This window comes from Haemaphysalis longicornis, unplaced genomic scaffold, assembly GCF_048455015.1.
Source record: "Haemaphysalis longicornis isolate Haplotype H1 unplaced genomic scaffold, Haemaphysalis longicornis Haplotype H1 scaffold_67, whole genome shotgun sequence".
Taxonomy (NCBI): domain Eukaryota; kingdom Metazoa; phylum Arthropoda; class Arachnida; order Ixodida; family Ixodidae; genus Haemaphysalis; species Haemaphysalis longicornis.
The window spans coordinates 592,386-620,206 of NW_027526419.1; the positions used below are offsets into that span (position 1 = coordinate 592,386).

At 47.7% G+C, this 27,821-nt stretch overlaps 2 protein-coding genes across 5 annotated transcripts in view; one reads left to right on the forward strand and one right to left on the reverse strand.

The window, feature by feature from the left end:
* Nucleotides 1-19,643, reverse strand: part of LOC144144239 (voltage-gated purine nucleotide uniporter SLC17A9-like) — a 33,544-nt gene extending 13,901 nt beyond the window's left edge. For 2 of the 3 annotated variants that reach the window (XM_077675605.1, XM_077675604.1), the window contains exons 1-7: nucleotides 19,462-19,643; nucleotides 18,120-18,246; nucleotides 16,702-16,903; nucleotides 12,510-12,609; nucleotides 5,838-5,911; nucleotides 5,597-5,771; nucleotides 453-549 (exon numbers count right to left, since the gene is read on the reverse strand). In XM_077675605.1, coding sequence (XP_077531731.1) covers nucleotides 453-549; nucleotides 5,597-5,771; nucleotides 5,838-5,911; nucleotides 12,510-12,609; nucleotides 16,702-16,903; nucleotides 18,120-18,246; nucleotides 19,462-19,523 — 837 coding nt within the window. In that variant the 5' untranslated portion in view covers nucleotides 19,524-19,643. Of the gene's footprint in view, nucleotides 1-452; nucleotides 550-5,596; nucleotides 5,772-5,837; nucleotides 5,912-12,509; nucleotides 12,610-16,701; nucleotides 16,904-18,119; nucleotides 18,247-19,432 lie in introns of all 3 variants that reach the window. The other variant, XM_077675606.1, reaches the window with a different exon arrangement.
* Nucleotides 19,644-19,920: 277 nt separating this feature from the next.
* LOC144144240 (ras-related and estrogen-regulated growth inhibitor-like) overlaps nucleotides 19,921-27,821 on the forward strand; it is a 48,301-nt gene continuing 40,400 nt past the window's right edge. The window contains exon 1 of one of the 2 annotated variants that reach the window (XM_077675607.1): nucleotides 19,921-20,082. In XM_077675607.1, the coding sequence (XP_077531733.1) occupies nucleotides 19,995-20,082 (88 nt within the window). In that variant the 5' untranslated portion in view covers nucleotides 19,921-19,994. The remainder of the gene's footprint in view (nucleotides 20,083-27,821) is intronic. The other variant, XM_077675608.1, reaches the window with a different exon arrangement.

The following is a 27,821-nucleotide window of genomic DNA, read 5'->3' on the forward strand; positions in this document are numbered from 1 at the left end:
GCTTACTCTCGTAAAAACCAACCCAACGAGCGTTCATAACTAAATGAATGCGGGCGCTGCCGGTTAATTACGCGTATTTTGCCTCAAATGTACCTACAGCTTTATTTGCGCTAAACAACGGGGAGATGTATGACAAGCGCCAGCGGTTCACGAGTTTCGAACGCTTACGACTATATAAACCGCCTGGCTTTTACAAGCCTCTGCGTTACGCCGCTACAAAGGAACACCGTGTGGCTCTACTTGGGTCCAGCGAGCGAGCTACGATGAAAAGGCGAGCCCCTAAAGGGCTCTGCACTTAAATCGGTTGTCTGTCCTTTTAAGTACGTGTGCACTGAAGGGACAGAAGACTTCTCGTGCCACTCTGTTGCCTCCGCACGCGAGCACAGGTGCCGACAAGGCCAACTCCGAATACAAAGGTACCCTGTCGGAGTGAATTGGGACAATTACCGCACCTGGGCGTCGGGGAAGCGGTCGTGGAAGTACGTCGGCAGCCACGAGATGAGGATAAAGTACGAGTTGTTCTCTGTAAAGTGCGCCAGCAGGATCACCCTGCGTCGGGAGAGAGAGAGAGAGAGAAAAAACAACTCTTGCTAAGCCCCAGGCATGAATTCCTCAAGGCGGGTTCCAAAGTTTGGTAGGACAACAGCATTTAAGAAAGAATAGTGATAGAGTCTGAGGGCAGTTGTATGATTGGGACTGACAGGACATTTCATTTTTTAACACCAAAGCTGTTTACCAAATCGTAATTTTTCGTGTCCGCAGTTAAAAATACCAAGAAACTACGTGCGCGCGAGCCTCGCAGCAACTGCTTGGCAGTTAACAAAACCAAGAAAATGCCTAGCGTTCGTGTGTGGGTATTTCGCGATGACTGCCCAGCGTCCCCTGTGCACATTTGTGAAGCCAAGTATACCCACTTAGGGAGACTGGCCAAGGTGGCGGCGACCGCTCGACAGTTAAAAAAAAACCAAGAAAATGCCATTCCCTCGTGTGTGCGTGCCTCGCAGCGAGCGCCCAGTGTCCCTGGCACACATTTTTCAAGCCAAGCATACCCACTTAGGAAGATAGGCCAAAAAAAAAATGCTCCAGCGTTCTCCGTAATTGTGCCAATACTTGCTCGGAACGAGAAAGACACATCATAGTGCACGTTCTCCAAGGTGATGTCCAATGATTATCACTTCCGAAAAATGAAGGAAGCTTACACTAATAGCAACAATGATGGAGTCTTTCCGGCAGTGAAGGAGAAGCAAATCGGTTGCAATTGTGGACTTAAACCTTCGTGATGGTCGTGAGGGTTGCGTGCAGCTTCGCTACCTTCAAGTCTTGCGCTTTAGTGTGAGCTTCCTTCATTTTTATGTTCGTTTCTCTGCATGTATTATCCCTCGTTTGTCTCTCTTATACCTTAACGTATTCTCTCTTTAAAGTTCTTCTTTCAACACTTTCTCTGGTGGTGGTGGTGGTGATGTTTATTGACGGGTGGGCCTAGCCTTGCGTGGTATGCCGGCTATTGCTCACCCGATCAGCACCTTTTTACCGCTATGCGCGGGAATTCACGATGACTCGCTGAGGCTTGTGACACGTAAAAATTGCAGGATCAAACGAAAGATGTCCCTCCTCGTGATCCAATGGCCTTCCGGGAAAATTAAATCGTTTGCTTCCATAGTTCATTCTTTCCGCAGAGTTGACTCGTGACAAACGATTCCCCCCTGCCCCTTTTCTCCATTCATGCACTTGTGTATACAGCACCACTAAGACCTCATGGTGTGTCGTTCCCCTCTCATAGCCCCTCTCTAAAGAAAATCTGCACTCCCAAGGCCAAGTCACAATGAGAGGGTGAGTGCTAATTTTACGGCACATCCGACCTTTTAGCGTTTTCCTACCCTGCTTTTTAAAACTCCAAGGACACTTCAGAACTCTCTAGGAGGCCGTGATTGCAAAAGTTTAGGCGTCCAACTGCTAAACGTCTCCTATCATTATTATCAATATTTACACGACTGCCTTTTCCCCTGGCATCCTTTCCTTCCTCTTTGGTTCCTATACATCCTCCTCTTCTTTTCTTGGCTACTAGAACTCTTACAATACCCAAATTGGCACCATCAAGAAAAGAGGACACCTAGCAAGGACGTATGTTGCTACTTCTGACCTTGGCAAGGTTAAGTTACTCACGCGCGCCTCGATACAGGTCTCCAAGGCACGTTCTTAAGTCGTAAGCTAGAGCAGTCGAGCTGTGATGGTGTTGGGGATATGTGCTTGTCTCGCATTCAAAGGGACCCTGGTTCAAGTCAAGTCCCGCCAAGGTCTAATTTACCCAAGTCTCTTTTAAATTCAATCACCCTGTTTTATTATTATTTCTTTTAAACTTTCGTCCATTTTGAGGGGCACCATATTTTTGGCCTACTAAGTTAATTAATCCCTTTGCAATGATTATTATTTGGGTACGTGGGTTCTTGAGGGTGCATGCTGTTGCCACAGTAGTAGGATCAAGATCTGTAAAGAAATTTGCTCCAAAACTCTTGCAAGGCCTTTGAGAGAGCTCTCAAAAAAGGAAAGAGATGCGTTCCGCTTTTCACTATGTGGAAACAGCTGTTGAAAGCAGTCCACATGCCAGCTGCAAATATGGCACAGGCCCAGTGGGTGAAGAACAACAGGCTTCAAAGGAAAAAGGCCTATTTTGTTTGCCAGCTGTGTTCATTAAAAGTGAATCCTGCTGAAAGGCTATAATTATCAACTTCAGCTCTCATTTTTCATTCTCACGGAAATGAAATTTACTGTCCAACTGGAATGGTGGGAGATGTTGGGGCAACAAACACGCAAACTAGCTCACTTCTTTCTTTTTTTTCTGAAGAATGGTAGATTTTTGGTCAATCTTTAGAGTAATGTTTCTCAAATACGCATTTGTGAGAGCATTCAGGAATCTGTCAAGCCAGTCTTTTTTTCTACAATGCACCCTAGAGCACATAGCACAGACACTACTCCAGTGCTTTCGTGCAACACAGAAACTGTGAAAAAAAGTTAGAAATTCGAAAGCTAAACATAATAATACTTATGTTCCACTCAACCGACAGTGTAGTTCCCCCCATCACATTTGCAAGCCCAGACGATACAGTTGAAGAAAACACTGTTCTAGAATATTTCGAAAGCCTAGAATTTATCAACGGAATCCCAGAAATACTTTTCCTTCAGATTTGTAGCAAGATTAGATTACTTTTACCTCATAAATATGCACCAACAAATGGCGAAGACAATGACGCCACAGATGGGACGTAATGCATAGATAAGTTATTGCTTGGAGCCAGTCATACGTCTTGTTAATTTAAGGAATAAAAAAGTCTAGCAACAGTTCACTGCAAGTACTATCGGTCTGACCTGACCGCCCGGCGGTCTGTGTTGCAAAGAAGTTAAGACTTGGCCGTAGAATGCCCGAACAAGTGCCAGACTGTGTATAATCTGAAGGAAGTAACCGAGGCAGGATCCACAAATCACACTGTGTCTGCAGCCATTGAAGGAACATACAAAAGATAAGGATGATAAGGAGAGCAAAAAGCCTGATATTGATAGTAGGCGATGAAGAGGCCGCATAGCTTCGTTATCTTTTTCAAACATAATCCAAGTGTCACAGGGCACATAGGAACAAGCCAGGCACATCCTGTGTCATGCAGAAAGTTAGACAAGTGATATGCCATCCCCCACCCTCAATTGAGATAATAAATATGAAAACACCCTTCTTTACCAAAAGGACATGCAGAAGTGAGCCAACAGAGCACCTTAAAGGAGTACTGACACCAAAATTTTATGTTCCTTTTTTATTGATTTTGTCAATGCTTAACGGCCTGGCGAACCCAAGACAGCACTTTTAAATACTTGAGCGCGCAATAATTGCTTACATTGAACGGCCTCAAAATCGTCCTTTTTGGTTTCCCGCGCTTCCAGCCCGGAGGGCGTGTGTGACAGAATCACGGAATGACCTCACCGTTTTGTGCGGATGTCAGAACACCGAAAAGGCCGGAGGTGGCGTAGTTTTGACCGCCCCGCCGCTGGAGCTGAGCGGATGAGCTGCCTGACGGCGTTAGGCCTAGCATTGCGGCGGAAATTTGATGACCACTTTCAATAAAAGACCTGATGGCGGCTTCTGTTACGATTACGGGCTTTATTATGGGCTCTTTTCCCAAGTGTGGAACTTTATTTTTGGCAAGAGTGTCTTTCTGGGCAGCGGTTATGCCCATAGCTCTGGCTACGTGTATCATTTTGTGAACGTGCCAGCGCCCAATCGCAGCTCGCCGGGCGGCGTGCGTGAAGTGATGTCACTAGTTTCTGACGAGCGCTGGAGGCAGACGGCTACGTCACTTCTTTTCCCTCTCACGTAGTAACGTCACGCTGATGTCCATTTGCTGTACACTGCTCCGCGTGCTGTTCCGTCGGGGCAATAAATCAGATCAAATTGAAGTATGTCCTTCCACGCGTCACAGGCCACTCATATTTCAGCCAGGAAGCAAACTGTAAAGGAAGCGAACTGTGTAATAATATTAACACCAAAAATTGGTGTCAGTACTCCTTGTCACAAACTCCTCCCCCGGATAATTGCGTCCGCTTGCAAATACCAAAGAAGGGGCGCGAGACAACAGTTATTTATATTTTAGCAGGGTGGCCGGCCCGTGAGTTTACACGTGTGCCGAGATTGCTGGGGTGAAAAAAATTCACAGCGGAGATGCTCGACTACGTTTTGACCAATATAGGTTTACTGCACAAACAAAAAAAAGATTACAGGGCACCGCCCGACACAAGAAGAGAAAAAAAAAACCCGAAGGCGGATATCTTAATCCGATACAACAAACAATTACGAAGGAGGGAGCGCGGGACTCCTTTAAAGTACAAAAATAAAAAATGGCAGCATCTCCACTCCGTGGATGATGGCGAGGGTGCGGCGTACGGGGACTCGAAATGACATCCAAGTTGCGCCCCGAGTGACATCTGATTTGCACCCCGTCTGTCATTCGATTTGAGCCGTGAGTTGCACCTTGATTATTCCCTAAATGGAACTGCAACTCATGGGCTCAAATCAAATTTCACTTGATTTTTGCTTGATGGTGGTGTGCGCACGTATGGACGCGGACGGACATTGGGAGGTCCTACGGTACTCTGCACCGTTACAGGCGAGGTAGTAAGCCGTTTGACTCGAGGGTACTAGCTCATGGTCGTAGCCCAATGGGTAAGACGACTGACACTAACTCTGTCTGGTCTACCAGACACAAGCTCGAATCCTGCCGGTGCCTGTGTGATTTTTTGCGATTGTAAATGCTATGCGCACGGACGCGGACGGACATTGTGTGGTTTTAAGGTACTCCGCACCTAAAAAAAATGTCTTGAAAAGTTAGGTTCCGCTGGGGGGTGAACCCAGGTCATTCGTGCCAAAACCTGCGATTCACCCCGAGGCTATTGACACCTAACAGCGGGGCTCTTTTAGAAGTTGCTCAAAAGGATAAAAGGAGTGTTCGAAGTGAACCAATAGATGGTGCTGAGTGCACATAGGAAGTGGCGGGCTTGTACCCACAAAAGAACGGAATTTCGCCGCAGGGGAGTACGTCGCACTCAGCGCACCCACCAGAAGGAGGGGCTCTTGAAGTAGATGAACCAGGGGACCTTGGGGTGGGGTGCCCCAGGGAGCGCCCTTGGTGCCGCTTTGCTTCCCCCGCCAGGCTGTGCCCCGCCGCCGCTGCTTCCGCCATGCAGGTGCATCAGGAAGGCCACACCAAAGCACCACCCGATGCCCAGAATCCCTGGAACACACAGGGCAGCAATAAGGAGGGTCTGGGGTCGAGGCTATCTGCGGCAAGCCCACTCACCGGTGACCTTGAAGACCGCGGGCCAGCCGTGGGACGTCATTATGATGGAACCCAGGCAGCCCAGCAGCAGCAGCCTGCACCAAAGAAACCCGTTTGGTCAGTCCCCACACATAAGATGACACGGTGGTTTAGCGAATAAGTATTGCTGTTCCACCGCACACCCCATTCTCTTTATCGTCATCCCTTTTTTGCGCAGTGAATGCTTACAATGAAACGCCAACTCGCCCGAATCTATGCATTATTGGCTTCGCAAGTCCTCTCAAGTCACCATTGTGAGACATTCAAGTTTCTCTTGCAGGACGATACCCAACATGGTGACTTAGCAAATAAGTATCGCTTGTGTGCCGTATCCTCTTTGCTGTTGTTCGTTTTTCAAGCAGTGAATGTTTAGTATGGAATACCAACTTGCCCAAACCTACACCTAATTTGCTTCTCTTTGGGGCGACTTGAGGGAGCCTCGGAAGAAATTCAAGTCCCCCTTTGCAAGAGGATACCAGACATGGTGGCTCAGGGAATGAGCTACATTGTTTGTAGGCCCTATTCTTCCCATCGCCACCCCTTGCTTGCAAGGTAAAAATTAAGTGTGGAACACAAACTTAACAAAACGTACACCTCATTCTGCAAATAAGGTATTGCGTTGCTGATAACATAGTCGTAGAATCGATTAGGCCATGGAGACTGTTTTCCTGATAGACGCACGGAAACAAGGTATTTTGGTGCACGTTAATGGTTACCAGGTGTCTTAAGTGATCCACAGGCTGCCAGTATAGTGCACCATGTACTCCACATGTAGGCTTTGGTGCATGGAGACAAAAGTGGAGTTGAATTTGAAGAACAACAGCTGTCAATGCTGAGGTTTCTATCAACATGGCAAAGAAGACCCACAGTGGTAGATATTCGCATTCCCCCTCTGCTTGTATATCTATCAGTGATAGCGCCTAACACTGAGGAACCACCTAACAATGCAATGCAGATGCTCATTGGATGCTTATTTTAAGAAGGCCCAACAGTTGATAAAGAAGGCCTTCACACGTATCCGTAGCCATCAAAGCTGGCGAAAGTGCTCAGCTCAGCCACTGTAATCTTTCTATGCGCACTACAATCATGCTCTGCAATGCAGGTTTCTCGAAGGTTTTAATTTTACATTCTACTGGGAACAGAAAGTGTATGCTGTTTTATTCCTAGCTCAACTTGGAAAAAAAAGAATCATAGAACAAGGGTACAATAATGAAGCTAGTTTTTCTACAAGCCCATCAACATCTTCACAAGAATTGCTGAAGCAGGTGCAAAATTGTATAATGGCTGCTTACTGTTATCCCCGGCAAGCATTTCCAAATATGAGTACACATGTTATTTTTTTACGGGCAGCTATCTCTAGTTATTAGGAGTGTGAGAATGGTGATTTTTTGCTTTCGAAGTGAATCTAAAGCAATTAATTTTTTGTCGAATAGTTCTGAATTGAAGCGAATATTTTTTAATTGAAGCAAAATATTGTGCGGTTTTGATAAAAGAAAAATAGGAATTTACACTTTCTCAAAAACGAAGATTACAATTTAGAAAAAAAAGATCAATTTTCTACGTCACTTAATCAGAAAATCCACTAGTATGCAGCTAGGGTTTCCTATCTGGAGAGCGTTAAAAATGGCACCTTGGGTGAGGCTATGTTATCAGAATGCATGGGAAAAAAGAAAAGTCAGCGGGATGCCAAAGAGATAGAGAAGTTCAACACCCTCCGTCTAATGACAACAATGGCTGAAACACATAGCTTCCCCGCATGCAAAAATAAACTGGCGAAGTGCCAAAGTAAAAGCCGCTGCAATCAAAGTTCAAGTGTCAACGATCAAAGTGCAAGCCGACTGCAAGTCAAAGTCCAAACTCAGACAGAAGCAAACGAATCCACCCCTTAAGAGAAAGTCTAAGCACCCCCCCTCCCCCCCTTCCACTTCCACTCATATCGTCGTTAGACCATCATCATCGTCCGAAATCCAAACTGCCAAAGTGTCCAAAGCCAAAGTCTAAAGCCAAAGTACAAAGCCAAAAGCTGTGCAACGAATTCAACAGGAATGGTGAGTGACCTAAATGCGATGGTGCAACCGGATAGACGCCGGCTTCATAAAGTGAGGGACCGAGCTTTGATTTTGACTACAACAAGAGTTCTTTTGAGTGGCTAATAACGGCTTGGCGCTTCGTTACACCTGTCCGCTGTCTGCAATGCCGGCGCACACGTTTGCTCTTACTCTTGAGCCCAAACCTGCACTCTTTGCTTCGGCAGCCCGGCTGCTTGCCGAGTTTCTGAAGGCCGGTTTTCGGTTCTTTCTTGTTACTTCATCGTCGTCGTCGTCGGCGGCATCATAATCATCATCATCACCATCCTGTGCCCTTCTATTGAGTAAAGACGGCTTTCCGGCAGTGCATTTTTGGTTACGACACCACCATCAGTGAGACGAAGAAAGCTTCGTTTTAAAAGCGCTGCCAGAGTCCTTCAATGCTGTACTGGTCACGAAACTGCTCCGCAACTCAATGGGAGAGCTTCATATGCTGCGTTTGGCCGCCGCACGGTGGCGCCACCCTCTCACTGAGGTCACTCCTCGGGCGGCGTTGCGCTGGCTCGAACGGCGGAGCCGCGGCAAGCTGTGTTTGTTTTGTGCGGGAAAAAAATGTAATGTGCATATCGCGCTCTTGTGATGCGAATTAAGTAGTGCAACAACGATGCCGAACATGTGTTGCGTCCCGGCATGTTGTTCCTTGTACAATGATACCACAAAAAATGTTTCCTTGTTTTGTTGACCGAGCGACGGGCAGCTGTGTGAGAAATGGAGGGGCGCCATTCCAAGGCAAGCAACGGGAGATTTCAGCTTCGATTATAAGTGTGCGACAGTGTGTGGAAATGCACTGTGCGTGAGAATGGAAAAAGCAATGTACCCTTTTGAGAGCATCGTGGACCTAGAATTGTACAAGGCTAACTTAAAGCCGGATTTTTGTCATATCAGTCAGGTTGTAGCGGTGCTTCATTACCTGCTTGCAAACTTGTACTACCTTGCGCTCAGGCTCGCGTGTAAAAAAAGCTTTGGGACGTCCTTGTGCTTTTACTTTTCATATTTCCACTAATTATCCCTTAGGGTTCGTTTTGTTTGTTTTGTAACCGCGCGTGGTTGTTTCCGGTTTCTTATCTGGCGTTTCAACCGGAGCGCCACGTCCCGTCGGGCAATATTGTTTGATGTGGAAAGGGTGCCACCTTGTCGCTAACTTGATTTTTAAATGCAGAGCATTTCTTTAACTCCCATGTAGCGTCCGCCGTCCGTCCGCAACAGCTCAGCGCACAGGTGCGCCCTCTCCCCCACTCCTCCTCTCCCGCATCACGCTACCCTCCTCGCTCTCAACAACAGGTCCGCACCCCTCCCCCTACACTATATATAAAAAAATAATAGTTATCGGCGCCTGGTTTCGATCCCACGACCCTGTGGGCGGAACGCGAGGTACATGGTGCTCTTCCCACTGCGCCACAAAAGCGACACAGAATCAAAGGGTACGAACGCGCCTTATATCCTTGACTCATTCAAACTACGTCAAGAAGCTGCTGATACACGGCAGCAGTTGCATCGATCTCGTCTTCACCAGTTGCTGCAACGCACGACCACTGCTTAAAGACCCCTTAACAAGTACACTTTAGCGACCACCAAGCCGTCGTTCTCAGCGTCCAATACACCGACAACAGCAACAAATAAATAAATAACGACTTACAACAACCTACTCCTTGCCTTCACTTCTTGCGTCACAAAAAAAAAGAAAAACCCATCTCTCCACGAGGGGGGACTCGAGTCGCAAAATCACGAAAGTAACAATTAATATATGAAAGAAATAATAATAATAACACATTCACTACCACCCCACCACCACCCCCCAAACACTAACGTTAACACAATACACCCACCCCCTACGCGACGCATTTACTCGAGTCCCCCCTCGTGGGGAGATAGGCCCAATTTTTTTTTTGTTTCTTCGACAATGTTCTCGATCCTATTTCCATGCATCTGAAATTAATAACGTTCCAAGAGTAATGCATGCATAGCAAACGCCGCGCAACTCACTTTATTGACGTTCATCTGTTCACGTCACACTGCGGACTGCTTCTTCGACGTTTGTGTTCCATTCTAGTCTTTTGTAGTGCAGGAGATCGCTAGCTCGCTGCGTTCAGAAAAGCTTTGCGTCGTTCTTTGCTGCGTGGCAATATTCTGTTTCCTCCGTGTGCTGCACATCGCAGCGCGAAAAAATAAATTTTTGTACGCTGGACCACGCTGTTTTGTCTGCCTTCGTAACATAGAAATTTTTCGTTGCGTGTGATAAAATCAGTTTCATTGTTCTTTTTTCGCTTCCTGTTTTTGCAAGGATTGCAAAGCGTGGAAGCAGAAAGACACATGGAGTAACATATATCTCTTAGTGTTTTGATCCTTCGCGTTTCTGCAGCGTTTTTAGATGTTCTCAAGTATGTACCCACTCATCGAAACGACAATACTATTGGACTATCTCTTTTAGCGTTCTGTGCATCCCACTCATCTAAACGACAATACTATTGGACTATCTCTTTTAGCGTTCTGTGCATTACAGAGCAATCGACGGATTCATTAAGCGTAGTCTGAACGACGCGTACTTGGTTTCGTTGTTTTTTATTGTATTATCGATAGGCCCGCAGCAGTCCGTCACTACACAGCTACCGTATGTGTGGTATTTACAACTTTGCTTTAAGAAAAGAAGCAATATAGATTTAAAATCCGCAAACACGACGGCGCAGCGCTTGTGCCAGAGCACACAGAAGCCGTTGCCGTTCGCAGCCGAAGTCTACGGTAACTTACTTCGAAAAATAAATCCTCATTGAAGGCAGGTGATAAACACAATAACTGGACTATTTATCGCTAACTACTACGAAAAAAAGCACACTTGATCAGCGCGCAGACACCAAAAGCAGCGAGCGTTTGCACGCCAAGAGCTGGCCAATATGCCACAGGCGCGGCGGCTGGATGACCTTCGTGCGGCGGGGGCGCCTGTAGTGGCGCACCCGGTCCCTATATGAAGCGAGCGCCGAAGTTTCGTGACCAGTAAAGCATTGAAGGACTCTGGCGCTGCTGAGACGACCTCCTCTTGCCGCTTAGCCGCCCGTCACTGATGCGTTGCGGGAAAGCTCGTCGCAGCTAGCGGCTAGCAGAAGAATCCAGTGCGTGTTCTGCACGTGCTTTCAGTTGGTCATTTCTAATTCTCAACAGTGCATAATTTCATGCATCCGAGTTCACTAGAACAGCTGTCCATTTCTGTTGAAGTTTGAAACAGTGCTGTTTGGTACAAAGGTAAATGGAATATCACGTTATTGAATAACACTTCAGTTTTAGGAGGTTTCGGATACTTGCACATCCAACTAAGCAATTATGCAAGCAACCAGGTTAGCACAACTTTCTCCTCTGCCATTTGCCTCTCTCGCACATGCACACACAGGCTCTTCACAAATGTACTAAATCATGCTATGAGCTTTTACATAACGAAATACATGGAACTACAGCGGGAGTACCCAGTATTGTAGCTTTAATATACAGTATGCCTAGTATATAATGTGTACCTGAAGTGTATAGACGTACGCAGTAATGACTTGGACAAGATAGGGCAGGGGGTGGGTTGACATGAATGAAACTTCTTGGGGTTTACCAGGCCTGAAAAAGTGTTCGGCTCTTTCTTTGTGGCATGCAGACACTAAAAAAACACAGTGGATACAAACGGCACCTTTATGAAAACATATATTAATTTTGTTTTTCTTGGGAAGGGGGAAAGATTCTTTTCAGGTGCAGTTGATAAAATCAGCAATTTGGCATACATTTCCTGATGGATCCATCTCGATGAAATACAGGGAAGGTGCTGGGCACAAGTTACTCATATGAAACCTGGCTATGACAGAGCTACGACACAGGTGCTGGCTTCAAGACTTAGTCCAATCTTTCTTGCAGACACCAATCACTGTAAGCTACCTCTTAATTTTTCTTACTGTGATGTCACAACTCTGGCTTTGATAGATATCTCTTAGAAGTTCATATACCTAAATTTTAGGGGCTTAATGCCCCCGAAACTGCATCAGGGCTATAAGGCACACTGTAGGGGAGTGGTCCAGAGTAATATTGACCCCCTAGGGATCTTTAGTGTGCAGCAAACTCCTGACACATGGGTGTGTTCACTTTTCGCCTCCACCTGAAAAGCAGCCACTATGGCCGGGATCAAACCCACGTCCTTTGACTCGGTAGCACGATGACTCAGCCACTGGGCCACTGCAACAGCTTCCGTCAGAAGCACTGAACTCTCAGAATGTTAGCCAAACATTTGCTGCTCTTGCTAACAGCTGCGACAGATGAAATTAGACTTGAACACCCGTGTGTACGAGATTTCGGCGCAGAACCCCAGGTGGTCAAAATTAATCCAGAGCCCTCCACTAAGGCATGCCTCATCCCCTGCGTTGGGTCAGCACGATAAACCCTAGAATCAATCAATTCGGCTTGACCTGTGAGTCAAGGCGTGGGTCTACCGTGCTTCTTGAATACGACACCCACCAGTAGTCCCCTCCAAACCCCCCTCAGAATAAGTGGGAGATTTTGAAAAAAAAAAAAAAAAAAGGTGAACAGAGGTGAGGTGGGCACTCACCCGCAAGAGGGACCTGCGGCCACCACGCTGGTGAATATGGTGCGGTCCTGCTGCCTCAGCTGGCTCACTATGATGCTGGACATGGCCGGGAAGTGAAGCCCTGTGAAGTGGGAAAGGCGTGTCCTCGAGGCCAGGCTACAACAGCGTCACACTGCTTCGAGGCACTTGGTGGCATTGGTACGACCCTTTGCTCGAATTTTCAGCATACCGTATTTTCACGTGTATAACCCGCACCAAAAATGCGAAAATGTCAGTTGCAAATTAGGGGTGCGGATAATACGCGGGGTTTTTCCTTTATTGCAGCTTCCCAGCAATGCGCATTGTGCTATGAAGCTCCTACGCTGTAACACTGATTAAGCCTCCCATGGCAGTGGTTGCGCAAAACATGTACAAGGACAAGGAAGAAAAAAACAAGGATCAGCACACTCTAACAACCAAATTTCATTAGTGAATTGTGACTTTCGCCTTGCAGTCAGTGTATTCTACTTGCAAAATATACGCCTTTTCTGCCTACATAGTATGTGATGTGTTGTTTGAGCAGTAGCTTTGGTGCAGCCTTTCTTGTATCAAATGTGCGGGTAATGCATGATCATTTTTTTTCTTTTCCGGCGGGCTGAAAGTATGGGTGTGGATTATATGCAGGGGCGGGTTATACCCGCAAAAATACGGCATGCGCATGTGTAGGGAGACGATACTGGTTGGCCAGCGTTCCACAGACAGATCGCCATCAACTCCACTCAAATTTCGCCACGGCCAAATTTACTTTTTACGCGCAGTACGTACCACCAAACTAACCGGGACATGACTGGTAGCCCCGCGAAATGCGTGGTTAAATAATTAGAAGAATTTAAAACAGCTCCATTGCAGGTGATGCTGCACCTGCCGGCGGACCTCACAAACAGCCATGAAGCGGAAGTGACATTGTAGCCAGCCCTGCGCTTTTTTCTATGGCCAGCCAGGAGAACCGGTCGCACTTCTCCTAGGGTTGCGGCGACAGCGGAGCGTTGCGCGCAGGTTTGCTCTGGCAAGCCAGCGCCGCAGGCGGCCACTCACTCGCCGGCTGGGCATGGCCGTAATGGCCATACTCTTCTCAATTTCGGTTTCAAAATCTCCGATTTTCGATGGTCGTTTGCACCGTGGGCATGCGCATTTCAGCTGTCACATATTGTATATTGCAGTATTTTTGCGCACATTATACGAAAATAACGTTTTCAAAAGGTTGAAGTTTTGCGTGCAGTTGGCCTCGTCGGCAAGCTTGCATCCCCCTTACGTTTAAATTGTGTTATCGTGAAATTTTTTTTTTCCATCAATGCGCCTGAAGTGGAAGGTGATTTGACAGTATATTTTTGCAGTTTTCGTACACTTATTGGTCAGCATTGCTCAAAGGTGGACTTAACTTTCAAAGGGAAAGAGCAGGCCCTTTGAAGATCAGCTGGCAGGTTTTGTGTACGCTTAGGCAATGCATGTATGGTCAACAATGCACGCTATGGTGCGTTGCTGATATTTGATACACTGCCCACAACACAACGGCTGCTTCAGTTATTCTAAATCCTACTGCACAGACACGAGCATCTGCAAATGGCTGCAAGATCTGTAACCTTAATTGCATTTGTGTGAATTGCCTTAAATGCACAATGCTTTGGTGCATGGGGAGGAGATTTTAGAGTGCGCCCCTAGCGGCGCCAACGAGAAACTGAATAGAGGGGAAACAAAGCAGACGACACAGGCTTTTTCACATGGCCGAAGACGTACCTTATATGTCTGGAGAACGATATTTAGCCATTTATCCAATTCTAGGGAGCACTTTTGAGTATATGTTGATCTGAAAGAATTACTCCAACTGTACACATTTCCCGAGTAGATTTTGCTCGCTGTTTTACAGCGTTTTCTGCGAACTAAAACCCCATTTAGCTAACATACAGCCGCCCCTCTACGACAGCTGCCGCACTCAGTCATTATTACCATGGCTATGAGAATCCGCCCAACTACTGAACCAGAAAAGTTACTAAAAGAAGAAACAAAGGAGTGAAGTGCCTAACGTTGTTTAGTTCTCGGCGTTCGAATAAAATTCCAGTTTGTAAAAGAAACTGCATTCGCCTCGGTGTACTGGTCCCCCGATAGGTGCTGTCTCCCCAACTGAACATAGTCCCACCCAGTAGACGCTCACGGCGGCAGGCTTTCGCAGAAAAAAACAAGTGCAAATACGCGAGACACTGACCTGGTTATGTACGCATGAAAAGCTCCTTTAAGTTCGCTAATCGCGCGCGGCTGGAAGAGCCACCGAACGACCAAACTGCCGTAACGGCTGCCCGCGCTAGCTTTCTTCGCGTTCTGTCGTTCAGGAGAGGGGAACAAAAAGAGCAGTTACCTTCCGCATTTTTGTGTGTTTGTATCGATTCCGACCACCCAATAAGCGCAGAGTGATGGGAAAAGAATAGAGAGGGGTGGTGGAGGCGGCAGCCAGATTCCCCCTCTGTATCGTTCGCTGCCTCAACGTCAACTTTTCTTTTTTTGTAGGCATTTATTTGCAGACAGACACGGGTCGCGTGACTGCTTAGACCAATGAGTGTTGGTGTCGCGGCGACAGCTTCTATTTCAAACGTACTGGTTTTCTCGACGTGCTAAGGCTGCGGGGAAATGTGCGCTTATCGCTCGTTGAGTTAGCTCGTCTGTGTCGGTATGTAGTGTGTCCCCTAGAGTTGGTGTGTCCATTTCGCGGTTTCCCTTCAATTACCTGTGCTTGGTCCATCACTGTCTGTGTGTCAGCTCGCCCATCTTATATGCGCTGCCGGCTCTCCGTGCGACGACGTCTGATGCCCATTGGATACCGATTCACACAACGGAGTGCGTGGTGCGTGTAGCGCTGCCTATTTTGTGTGGATTACGGGTCGTCCGCGCTGGGAGCGTGTTTTGCTTTGCTACCTGTGAGTACCGCGGCCGTGACTGTTGCGCAACAGGTGCAAAATTAAAACAAATGGTTTTGTGTTATTGTGCTCTGCTCGTTTTTTTTTTTGTTCGTTCGCGGAGCCGTATCGTAGCACTTCTTCATCGGCGCTTTCTCTTGGAAACATCAGCTTGTTTTAACGGTGGTCTGCGGCGTGAGCGTTGCAGGTGACCGGCGCTGGTGTTACCTGTACGCGTTTTTAATAAAATTAACGCGTTTTTAGACCACTCTCGCGTGTGTTGTTTTGAAGTGAAGGTTGCTTGTAAAAAGAAAAATTTTCACAGCAGCTTTTAGCATGTTCGATCTTCATTTCGACGTAGCGTGCACTGTGGGGTATCAATCGTCTTCGCAAGCGGGGCCTTAATTGCCGCACTGGCTAGCGACTCAATTCGTAGGTATGGAACTTACTACGTACACACAGCGTTCATCAAAAGTGACCCAAAGCCAAATTTTTTTTTGTGTGCCCGCTAAGGCCGAACGTTCAATGCGAATTCTCGAAAAACTTGCAACTTTCGGCGGCTTGTGGTGTTCACCATGGGTAAATTGTCCGACGGAGCAGGTGTTCTTCTAAAAAAAGTCAGTCTTTTCACCGCCGCGAAGGATTGTAATGCCTTTTGGGTCGTCTTTTCGTGTCTGGCGATTTGTGCGCTGTTATCATTTCCGTCTAAGATGTGCTTGAAACACTCTGCGCTGACGTGTACTACAGACCACGTCCAACGTTGCTCCAAAACTTCAGCTTTGATATACAGAGCTTGCGTTGGGTTTCTGGCTGCGGAAAGCAATGCAGGCTAATGCATGATGTGTATTTCGTAGATTTCCACTGCCCCAATGCGCATAACTTCCCCCTACATTAAAGGAATCTTGTTTGACCGTTTAGTGCCCTATAGAAACCCATGTATTTTTGTCGTTTGTTTCCCCTCTATCGAAATTTGACCGTGGCGCCCCCTAACTTAAGCGGTGCCACCTATAGGACGATCTCCTGGCCAATACCAAGAGATCTGATGATGGAATTGCTTCCTCAAATAATGCCCAGAGTCAAATAAAGCTTAAATCCTCCCCTTCTACAGCCAGTGTTGTTCCTGAAGGCAAGGCAACCAATGAAGAAACTCCTCTTCATTCATTGCACAGGGCATGGCATCTTGCATTGCTCTAGCACTGCAGTCATCACACAACTCATTAGAATTGCATTCGACTGGTCGCCCCAGTGTGGTGCATATAGGGGGGGGAGGGGGTGGTCACAGCGCTGACCTTGGAAGGCCCCCAGGAGGATTCGGTTGAGCAGCAGGGCCCCCCTGCTCCAGGCGGTGCACTCGGGCGTGTACAGTGTAAGCAGGGACCACCCCAGGGCCGCCCCGAGCATGACCTTGTCGCCGCCCCACACGTCGCCCAGGTAGCCGCCCAGCACCTGCGTCAGCGCATAGCCCCAGAAGAAGCAGCACAGCACCGTGCCCTGCACAGAGTAAGAGAGGAGAAGAACAAGCATTCACGGAGGCACAGTGCTTGAAGAGGGTACGGTGCCATTTAGTGCAGAGATAGGGAATTGGACAAGCAGTCTTTGAAGAGGGTGCGGCACCATTTAGTGCAGAACCAGGCATCTGGAGACACAGTTTTGAAAGAGGGTATGGCACCTTTTAGTGCAGGGCTAATGACCTGGAGGCATGGCATCATTTGGTGCAGAGCTTGGGATCTGGAGACACAGTTTTGGAAGAGGGTATGGCACCTTTCAGTGCAGGGCTAAGGACCTGGAGGTACGGCATCATTTGGCGCAGAGCTTGGGATCTGGAGGAACACACTTTGAAGAGGGTACGGCATCAATCAGTGCAGGTGGATGACGCCACTTGCACAAACTGTGCTACGTACAGTGCCGAGTTTTGGAACTGGCGACACCAAAATGCTGTCATTTATATCTTCACGGAAAGAGGAATGCTGGGGTTAACACTTACGCAAAAGAAGACCACGTTACAGATTAGGCAACCAACTTGGGTCAAAGACATTTGCGCACAAATCTGGTGCTAGAAATAGGACTTAGAAGGTCATGTGAAGCCAATGACCGGTAACTGGTGGACCGTCTGTGTAATGGAGTGGACACCGAGAGATGACAAACAAATTGGGGGGGGGGGGGGGGGGGAATCCAAAGAGCTCATGGAGGGATGAAACAGGAAAATTAGGAACCATGGAATGGACTCAAAGCCTGCATCAGGAATGGTTGAGAATCTCTGGGAAGGGCTTTCGTCCTGCAGTGGACACATGCATGGTCTACAGATGATGATGATGATAGCTCCACAGAGTGGAGCTTGCCAGTCCCACCTTTTCAATTCTCATACGGTTGTCTGCAACGATGCCCCAGTAACAATGACCAATGCACAGTAGGTAGCACAAGTGCTGCTTTTCGTGCGAGTGCTGCTTCTCGTGAATGTAGTGGTACGAATCAATCCGGCTGCTATCAGAAACTCTATGCCTTGGTTCGGTTTTTACTGGCGAGACACTTGCAGACCTTGTTTTAATACACAATGAGAGGTATGCCTTACTTCACACTGTAGAAGAGACTGAAGCGAGAGAGTATGCTCTCTTTCCTGACCATGCGCACAGTACAAGTGTGAATTCCTGCAAATGTTTTCAGTGCCGGCCCTAGGGGCTCATTGCAGAGCATAAAGACACGCGCTCACCGCGGTGGTTTTGCTCCAGCTGTACTCGGCGCTGATCTTGGTGACGGTGATGGGCATGGCCATACGCGCTGCGTACAGGTACATGCAGCCCATGAAGAGCATGCCCATCCATTGCAGCTTCTGGCGGCTGCGAGCACGAAGGGCACTTGTCAATGCAATGGTGTGGGCTAGTTGGTTAACTGAGAAACATAGTTGGACTGAAGTAAAGCCAGACTTTTAGCCCAGTCCTTACCCAAGTAAAATTGGTAGCTGGTCTTAGCTGGTTTATGGTTATATTGCCAGCTGGAACTAGCTGGGACCAGCCAGGACCAGCAGGGCCCAGCTGGCACCAGCTACTATATTCCCTTGGGTACTGCACTGCTTTTAAACATGTTTCAGGGTAGAGGAAAATCAAGGCAACATGTATGGTCACACGTCACAGTGTTATCTTGAAAAACCCCTATTGTCTGGAAACAGCCCACCAGCAACAGTCAACTTTTCACATCAGCATTTCATAATAAATTATTGTGCCTGCCACGTTAACTATAGGCTAGACTATAGGTGCAGCTGCCTGAATTTGAGAAAATGCAGGTGCAATTAAAAAAAAAACAACCAGATCAAGTGTGGCAGATACATATTTACTCATTTAGCAAGCTTCTTGAACAATATATATATTTGTTCCCCAACTATACAATGGCGGTTTCACCGCCACCCACCCCCCTTCCACGAACGTCAGTTCGGAAAAGCCTGAATCTATGCACCTACTGCCCAAACTTAGTGCTTACAGCAACAGCAGTTACCACAAAATAAAGGGCACAGCATTTTTGTCACCCCTAGCTTATAAAGTAAAACGTCCAAACAATTCCCCGGACGACAACCTGCGGCGTACGGATTTAGTTTCGGTTTCGGAACAAACAAACGAAACAAGTCCGCAAAAAAACAAAACCCCATTAATGTGGTTAACTTCACTCACAAAACACGGTAAATGAATAACCTCACACCCACGTTTTACACTGGATGCCGTGCGAGTAGTTACGGGAGCAGCACGAGCTCCAACAAGCCATTAAATTTCAGTGTACGTTACAATGAAATGACTGAATACAGGCCTCAGACCTGAACCATCGCGGCGTGCATATGTATTCCACAGGTAAAGCAGTCGTACGCTGCAGTTAAAATATCACTCGTTCGAAAAAAAGCACAACATGTGCTGGACTATGCGACGGTTTATCACGGTGCAAGCGCGGGATATCGCACTGGAACGCTACATCGATGTATGACTTCACGCCACGAATGCAGGCAGGCATCGTAAACACGGAAACTTGGTTAACTCTAACCGTAGCATTCCGCTCGTTAGTGGGCTTACTGATTCCAGTAGTGATTGTGACCTTGCTCCAAAGGGACATAGCTGTTGGGGTATATGGTCATCGTGATGGGCAAACGCGACGAATCCGAAAGGCCACGGAAACGTTGAGTGCTTGACTAGAATGGAACGTTCTTCTTCACCGGCGGCGCCATCTTGAGACGCTTAAATCGCCACCTGAAGGCGAGCGCTGCAGTCGCTTATTGCGTCGTCTGCTATCAATTGCGCCTAGAGCCGATGGTCACGTTACACATCACACAACAGCCTATCGCCGAGCATTGAGCCGTTACACACGAGGCACAACAAAATTTTGTTCAAATTGAGCGTTATAGCATTACTGCCACAAGAATTCATGATTGTGATTTTAACAAAAATGCGCTGCAGTTTTGAAAAAAATGTCAAAAGATGGCGCCACACGTACCCAACGCAATGGCGGGAGTTTTGTGATCAGCTGATCCCAAATAACTGCCGTCTTCTAAACATAGAGAAGCGCTCGGGCCCCGGGTCCTTCCGCCGAGTACGGAGCGCTTCGGGTCATGGAGGAGGACGCGGCCACGACGGCGCTTGAAGCGCTCGAGCCGATTAATCTGGTGGTCATTGGCAAAGACGGCACGGGAAAAACAGGTACGTGAAGGCGCAAGACCGCACCGTGCATGCGTTGGTGCATGCCGTTAATAAAAATGTATGAATTTAAACTAATAAAACTGCAAGCGAGGTTGGACTCGGTGCAACCTACTGCCGTTTTGGCCGCGTGGTTAAGGAATTGGGCCGCATTAAACCGAGGTGCGGTTCTGCGCGCTGGAATGTTCCCCACGGCGTATGTACCGCGCGCATTTTTTTTTTTCTTCTGCGGTGACCATTACATGGACAAGTGGTCTTGAGGAAAATGTGAAACAAAACAAAATGTGCGTTTCTAGCTGGCGATGTGAACGTCACTAGGGAAAGAGCAGCCTCAAGGGACAATTTATATATTCGAGTTTCAATTCGACGAAGGCGCCTTTAATTGTTCAACGCGCGTTCGGGGTGTATAACCGCGCGTTGTCTGTCTTTGTTACTGTTCGATAATGTCTAGTGATGTGTCTTTGGCGGTGGAATTAACGCCGAGCCGCAGGTACCGCGGCTTTTCCCCCGCCTATATGTCCGCAAATAAAGTTCAAGTTCACGCCGCATGTCGCACAGGAGGATTTTTTTTTTTTTTTTTTACTTTTGTGCACTGCAGGTTTTGACACGCGCTGTAGCTTTGCTTGCGTTAAAGGAAGACGAAGTCCGAATGAATTCGCATAACTTTCGTCTCTATCCGCGTTTTGCGCTAGAACGGTGTTCGGTGTAGTGGAGGCGGGTATCTTTCGGTTAAAACCACATATGTTCCGATTTAAAGGGGCGATGAAAAATATAAAAAAACTTCAGTTTGGTGACCTTGCTTGTTTTTCTTTCGAGAGAGCTTACACACTAGCGCGACAAACTATAATAAAGTATAGTAAGCCAACTTCACGTTAACGGCGCGATACTCAATATAGACACCCCGAAGCGGGCAACGACTGATACTTGGCTATTGTTTAGTTCGAGCTACCGTCGGGTAGCTCGTGTGATGCGTGCTCAGATTTACAATCACCTGAGATGAAGCTGACAACCAGGTGGCCCACCAGTGTAGCAGAGTGGCCACCGAAAAAAAGGAAGACCACTAACTCGATGTAAGGTAAATCAGGTTGCCCGGGGGCAAAAATTAACTACTAGTAGTTCTCACCCGTGAGTGTGCCGGGGACTTTTTTTTTGTCGGGTAAAAGTGATGGGGGACTCCAGGATGAATATGGCTGATGCGCGCACGTTGTCGCCCCCACACCTATTCGATGCCCGCCTTTTGTGTCTGACTATTATGCTGATGCGTGTCGTGTTGCCGAACAATATTCCCAGGTGAAAATGATATTTTTTTCTAGCTGGAATATTGAACCAAAAATTTTTTCTAGCTAGGCAGAGTTTCTAGCTAGAAATTCAGTTTCGAGCTAATTTCCAGCGGAATTGAGATTTTGTTCTGGCTGGCAGCTATTAATTCCAGCGATCGTTTGTCACTCCAGCTGGAAAAAAAAAAAAAAAAGGAACCTGCAAGCCAGAAATAATCTTCTCTAGCCAGGCTAAGAATTTTTCTAGTTAGAAGCTGTAGATTCCAGCGCTATAATCTGTAAATCTAGTCAGAAATGAAGCTGGAAATTATGGTTTCTTGCTAGAAATGCTCTTTCCATTTTCACGGGGGTTGTTCCCCCTTTTCTCCTAAAATTCGCCAAATTACGTGCGTGCCTTTTGGGTGTCTGGCTTTCCCGCACGGCTGACCTGTTGTGCAAAAAGCCGACTTTAAAACGTGCGCTGTGCGCCCAAGTTAAACGTACAGCCTTTATCAAAATTTTCCAGGCCAAACCAAAGGCTTCTCGACCACAATAAATTCAAAGAATAAGCTGATAACCCTTAAATGTGACCAAAATATTTTATGACGGTAAGAAAGAAGTTTTTTTTCCAGCTTTCCGGCATAAAACGTTTAAGCCTCGCTCTAGAGGTGAGCTTGTACTTTGAAAATTCTTCGGTCTAAGAACTTTTGCCATGGCCTAGAAAAGTTTGACAAAGGCTGCACATATCACGCAGCAAATCCTCCACATTTTGGCGTTGCCGGCAAGGTTCGTCAAAAAGGAGCAAAGAATGGTTGGAGAGAGAGAGTTTGGGGGGGAGGGGGGGGACAGGGGGAGGGGGGTGCTTCGCGGACTCCTGAAATGCCCTGGCGGACCATTAGAGGTTCGCGCAGGGGTAGATCGAGGTTTTTTCTGAGGAGGGGGGAGGGGGGAAGCTTCTATAAATGATGATGGTGATGATGATGATAGGAGAATGAGGATAATGGCTTTTGTAATCACCGAAATACCAAAAATACAAGAAAAAGAAAAAAATTCACCAGCTAGACTTTTTCTACGACCTGAGGGGTCATCTTCTTGGGGGTATAAATTCAAAAATAAAGGGGGGTAGGACATTCCCCCCCCCCCCCCCGCCCCTTTCTGGATCCGCCAATGAGTCAGCGGATTCGCATTTGAGATCCAGGACTACGACATGGAAACATAGGAACGGCTGTAGGGACTGTTGGGACATCGGGCATGCCTTTACGGGGAGGGGGCATTTACTGGCTACACCGTGCTTTGCCGTCATGATCGACTGCTTGTTTCACAAAGCACACCGTGCATCGCACGTCTTTCTGCGGTGAGCAAACCCCCGAGAACGTGGTGAAGGATTTACGGTCGTCGCCCGTGAACCTTGGCTATATCACCCGGAATTCCGGACAAGCAAGCAAACAGCATTCGGTCGTAAACAAGGGAAAGGAAAACGGACGCGCGTTTACGCCGGGCGCGGCTATCTTTAGGGAGGGAGGAGCCACCGAATAATACGCGCTTCTTCCGAGTGCTGCTTCAATGGGGCGCATTGTCGGCGTCGCCGTGGCGCTGGGTCGGGGAACGAACGCACACACAAATGAGTTTTCCCGCGAGGAACGAAGGAAGAAGGCTGCGGATGGATTCGGAATGCGGGGGGGAGTGAAGCTTTTGATGGCCGGCAGCTGTGCCGGTTTTGAACTTTGGCGCGCCATCGAAAATAGCCACCGTCCTCCTCCTCCTCCTCGGCTTCTCTTGGGGGTGCACTCATTGTAAAAACTGCGTTTACCTCCTCTCCCACTCGACCGACATTTAGAACAGTTGGGCTGAGCCCGATTTCTCTTAAAAAATTTGCCCTTAAAGGGACCCCGCAACACTCCTTTCAACTTTTTTTGAAATCCTAAATGCTCGCTGCAGAACGTAGTCGCCCAACACACGCAGTACTTAGTTTAGGCGGTCGCAAAGTACCTCAGCCAAAACTTACTGCTCTATGCCCATCAAATAACTTGTAAACTCGATCGAAAGATTTTTCTTTCTTTCCCGGTATTGACGTTCTTCGACGGCTCGAATTACGTCACTAAAGCCGTAGCGGCTATTGGCCGGTTTTCCTTCAGCTACAGCAATGAACGCTTTTCGATATTAAAGGAGTACTGACACGAAATTTTTATGTTACGTTTTTTTCGCTGCTATGCGTGCCTACCAGCCCACTAATCATAGAATGACAGATTAGACGGTCGAGCGCAGCGTAAACATTCATTTACGGCGTCGTTTATTCGTGCCAGTTTCGGTTTCGACTGAAAAACGCCGAGCGGCCGCCATGACAGCTTGTATAACATGACGTCACCATTCTTGCCGTATCGCTGCCTCTCTGGAAGCGCGCGCGCGCGAGCGAGCGCACGCGCGCGCCCAGACCGGCCGAGGTTTTCGCCGTCCCCACAGGCCCGGGCAGCATGACGTCAGTCCCAAAACCATGACGTGTACACACGCCCGAGCAGCGCGCGCCAACCACAGCCAGCGCGTCGGCTTCGTCACGGGAGCCCCGACGTCGGCAGTTTGGGGCACGTAGCAGATGATGTCACGTCGGCCCGCTCTGGGCTTTCTCGTGCGGGCGGAAATTAAAATGGATTTTAAATATGTTTCGCTGAACGGTTGCCGCTGAAACTTGCTGGGAGATATCTCCTGATAAAAAGGAAGCGTTTTACGTAGTTATCTCAGCTTTGAAATTTCGTGTCAGTACTCCTTTAACTTAAAAAAGCCACAAAACGAAGCAGAAATGGAAGGCGTACCTGGTGCGGCGAGCAAATCACGCAGTGCTGCTCCGTGCTGGCTATAACTGTAGCTTTCGCAATGCACGTTCCAGGCGCGAAGGAAAGAGTGAAAACGCTTATCGAAAGTATTGCAGGGTCCCTTTAAAATATATGGATGTTCATTAAATGCGCTGTGTAGCTGCACAACATTCTAAGAAGTGCCCTTAGGGCGTACACGTCTTCACCGCAGTGCTCCAGAATGACCAATCAGAGTGGCCTAGTGTGCAAACTCGGCGAATGATGTCGTTGAGTATTCAACTTGAGTGAAAAAAAGGCATCTGCTCACGGACACTGCGCAGCGCGGAACGCCATTCACGCCTTGCGTGAATTGTCCCTGCACGCATGCACCCTTTTTTAGTGAAATCATACGTCGGATTTCGTCATTCTCCGAATTTACACACTTGATCACTTGAATTTGTCTTTCTGGAGCGCTGTGGTGAAGACGACCAACGACGACTTCTGGGAGTGCAGGCGCATTTTAAAGGGGCTCTGTAACGCTGCTGATAAGCGCTTTCACTCTTTCCTTCGCGTCTGCAAGCATTGCACGGAGCGGAACTGCATGATTTGCTCGTCGCAGCAGAACTATCCGCCTTCCGTTTCTGCATTGCTTTGTGGCTTTTTTTTTTTAAAGCGAAGCTTTACTACTTTCGTCCACCGGTTTCGCCGCGGATGCGCAAGTTCACCTTTTGACCTCAGACGCACCCTCTGCGACACATACCTCGAAGCGCATCGCGTGATTCGCCGGGCCCCCTTTCGGCGCTGCGCACCCGGCCCCGTTTTCAGTCGTTCTGCTCAACCATGACCGGCGGAGGCCGCGGCCGTTGCGGCCGATCAACTGATCGGCAGCCGACCACCCCCGCAGCGTCCCACGCATGCGCCGTTGGGTCGTCTCGGGCTACGTGACTCATCTTGCGCCGCGTTCGTTGTGAATGAAAGCGAGGCCGGGCCTCCTTCCGTGAGCGTTGTACGGGCGGCTTTGAGCCGTGGTCGGCAATACAGCTACATCAAAGGTTAACCAAGCCAAACCAAGACTCAACCAGACTAAGCCAAGCTTTTGCTTTGCATATCCAAGGTTAGCTCAGCTAAACCGGAGCCATTTTCCTAAGGTGGCTATCGAATGCATTTATTGCTGCAACACAAAGGAAGCGGCCAATGGTCGCTAGATTGCTGTAATGACGTAATTCGGGCGCTCAAACTGAACGCCAAGACTGGGGAAATAGAGAAAGATCTATTGAGCAAGTTTCTTGGAATTGATTGATTGATTGATTGATTAGCCGTTTATTGGAGGAGGTCATAAGACCCTGAAGGGGACGGGGGAGAATGGGAAAAGGGAAAAAGTATGAAAATAAAAAGTAACCGAAAACACATTTGCACTTCTTGTCCCACTAGAAAGTCAGTTCGCACTTGTCACAGAATCACTGACCCATACAGGGCTGAGTCAATCACGAATCAAACGGCTTTATAGAGACCATTCGGAAGATAGAATTCTACAACTGCCTCTAATAAGGAGGGATTAGCGCGCATTTGACGAACATGGTCCTGTTCATCACACGGGATGGAGTGTAGTGTTAAAAGTTCTGATCGTCCTTGTGAAAAGAATAAGGGATAACAAAGCACCTCAGCCCAAAATTACGGCCCTATTCCTATCAAGTACGATGTGTTTGTTGCCTATAGGTTCTGAAAGCACTTATGATTTTGAAAAAAAAGTTTGAAAAGGCGTTGCAGGGTCTCTTTAAGGATCATCGCAGTTCTCTCGTAAGTGATTACCCCGCAGGTACTCGTTGTCATGCAAAGTAGTTTCGCCTGGCTAATATCGAGGGCGAGAGCATGCTCTGGGTTCCATGTTTCGCACGTTGCTCTACCGGCTTGCAGGGCCGTGAAAACTGTAAATGTGCGGGCAGTAACTTTTCGCAACCAATTGCACAAAGAGCTACTCAAAATTCTGAGAGTGTTTTTACCGCGCTCTGATATCAGTCGACTCGTTGCTTTATGCGGAATGTGCTTTTTTGCAAGGTTTTCCAGGTGAACATAATGTTTTTTTCTAGCTGGATTATTCAACCTGAAATAATTCTTCTAGCTAGAAATAGGCAGAAATTTCTAGCTAGAAATTCAGTTTCAAGCTCATTTCTAGCTGAACTTAGATTTTGTACCGACTGGCAGCTATTGCTTCCAGCTAGAATTTGTCAGTCCAGCTGGAAGAAAAAACCCTTGAAAGCTGGAAATAATCGTCTCTAGCTAGGATTTTTATAGTCTGAAGCTGTTGATTCCATCTATAGAATCTATGAATGTAGCCAGAAATGAAGCTAGAAATTGATTTCTCGCTAGAAACACTCTTTCCATTCTCGCTTTCCAAATTCACTAGGCTTTCCTGAGCGGTCAGAATTTTGAAGCGAGAAAGCCGCAGGAATGAGTCTCGTCCCACGCATGCGCAGTGTTGTCGTTTTCAGGTGTTTTTGTTTTAAAAAGACGGTTCGGCCTCGGTGCTGTTCTACTGCTATTACGTCACCACAAATTGAGGCGTCTCTAGATCTTAACAATCGCGACTCCTAGCGGTGGTTTTATGGCCAAGGAGTCGCTCTACAGAGCGCAAGGTTCCAGATTCGATCCCCAGTTTCGGTAATCATTTTTGTAACAGAAGCGAAAAAAAACAAGAACAACAAAATCCCGGGCCATCTCCTCTAACGTGAGACCTGAGGAAGGGCGAAGCATGAAGCGTATAAGTGTATTCTCGGCGCCTTGGCGTTTTTGCCCACGGAGATGAAACCATTGGGGATAAAGGTATACAGCTTGGCTGTAAAATCTCTTGTCTTTGAAGCACGACGCGTTCTAGTGCAAGGCGTAAACGAGTGTCCCGGTGTTTTTGTAGTATGCGTTACGAAGCGTTCCGGCGCGAGGCGTAAGCGAGTGTCCGGGTGCTTTTTTAGTAGCCGTTACGTTCTAGCGCGAGGCGTAAAGGAGCGTCCCGGTGTTTTAGTGCCGTGACTACATGAGACGATGGTTACGACGACATGAGACGCCAACAGACCGAGCACCTAAGGGGCTTCGCCCCTAAAAAATCGGCCGGGTGGCAAGATTGAGGCACACGTCACACACTGCGGGGGTCTCTACATTACTCCGCAGCGAGAAGAAGACACTTTAAAGCTCGTGCAAAGCTTGGTATACTCGGGAACAAGTTGAAGGGTTCGTGAAGAGATTTTCAAACAAACTGTGCTGTGTGGGCACTTATAACTCTTGAACCTTGATAAACAAACAATGCATACCCGTTTAAGCGACGGACCCGGATGGCAACGGGCGCGCGCGTTTTGAGAGGGGCTTGTATGAATGCGTGATATCGTCTGACTTTTCTCATGTAGTTTGCTTGTCGCCGTTGCAGTCGTTTATAAGCATATTAAGTCCAAAAAATTACGGAAATTGCTCGTGCCATGTTCAAAATACTCCCCTTGCGCAGCCGCGGAGTACCATCCGGCTGCGGTGATGAGGCACAGCGGAAACTTCCGTTGCCGTTCTTAAGTTGCACCCGGGTATAGTGAGCAAGGTGACATAAAGCCTGCCCTGCTAAAGCATGAACTTTTACGAAGAGTAACAGGCAGAAATAATCATAAGAAAAGAGTACAAGACGGCGCTAAGTCTACCGATATGCATGTCAGTAGAAAAGCTA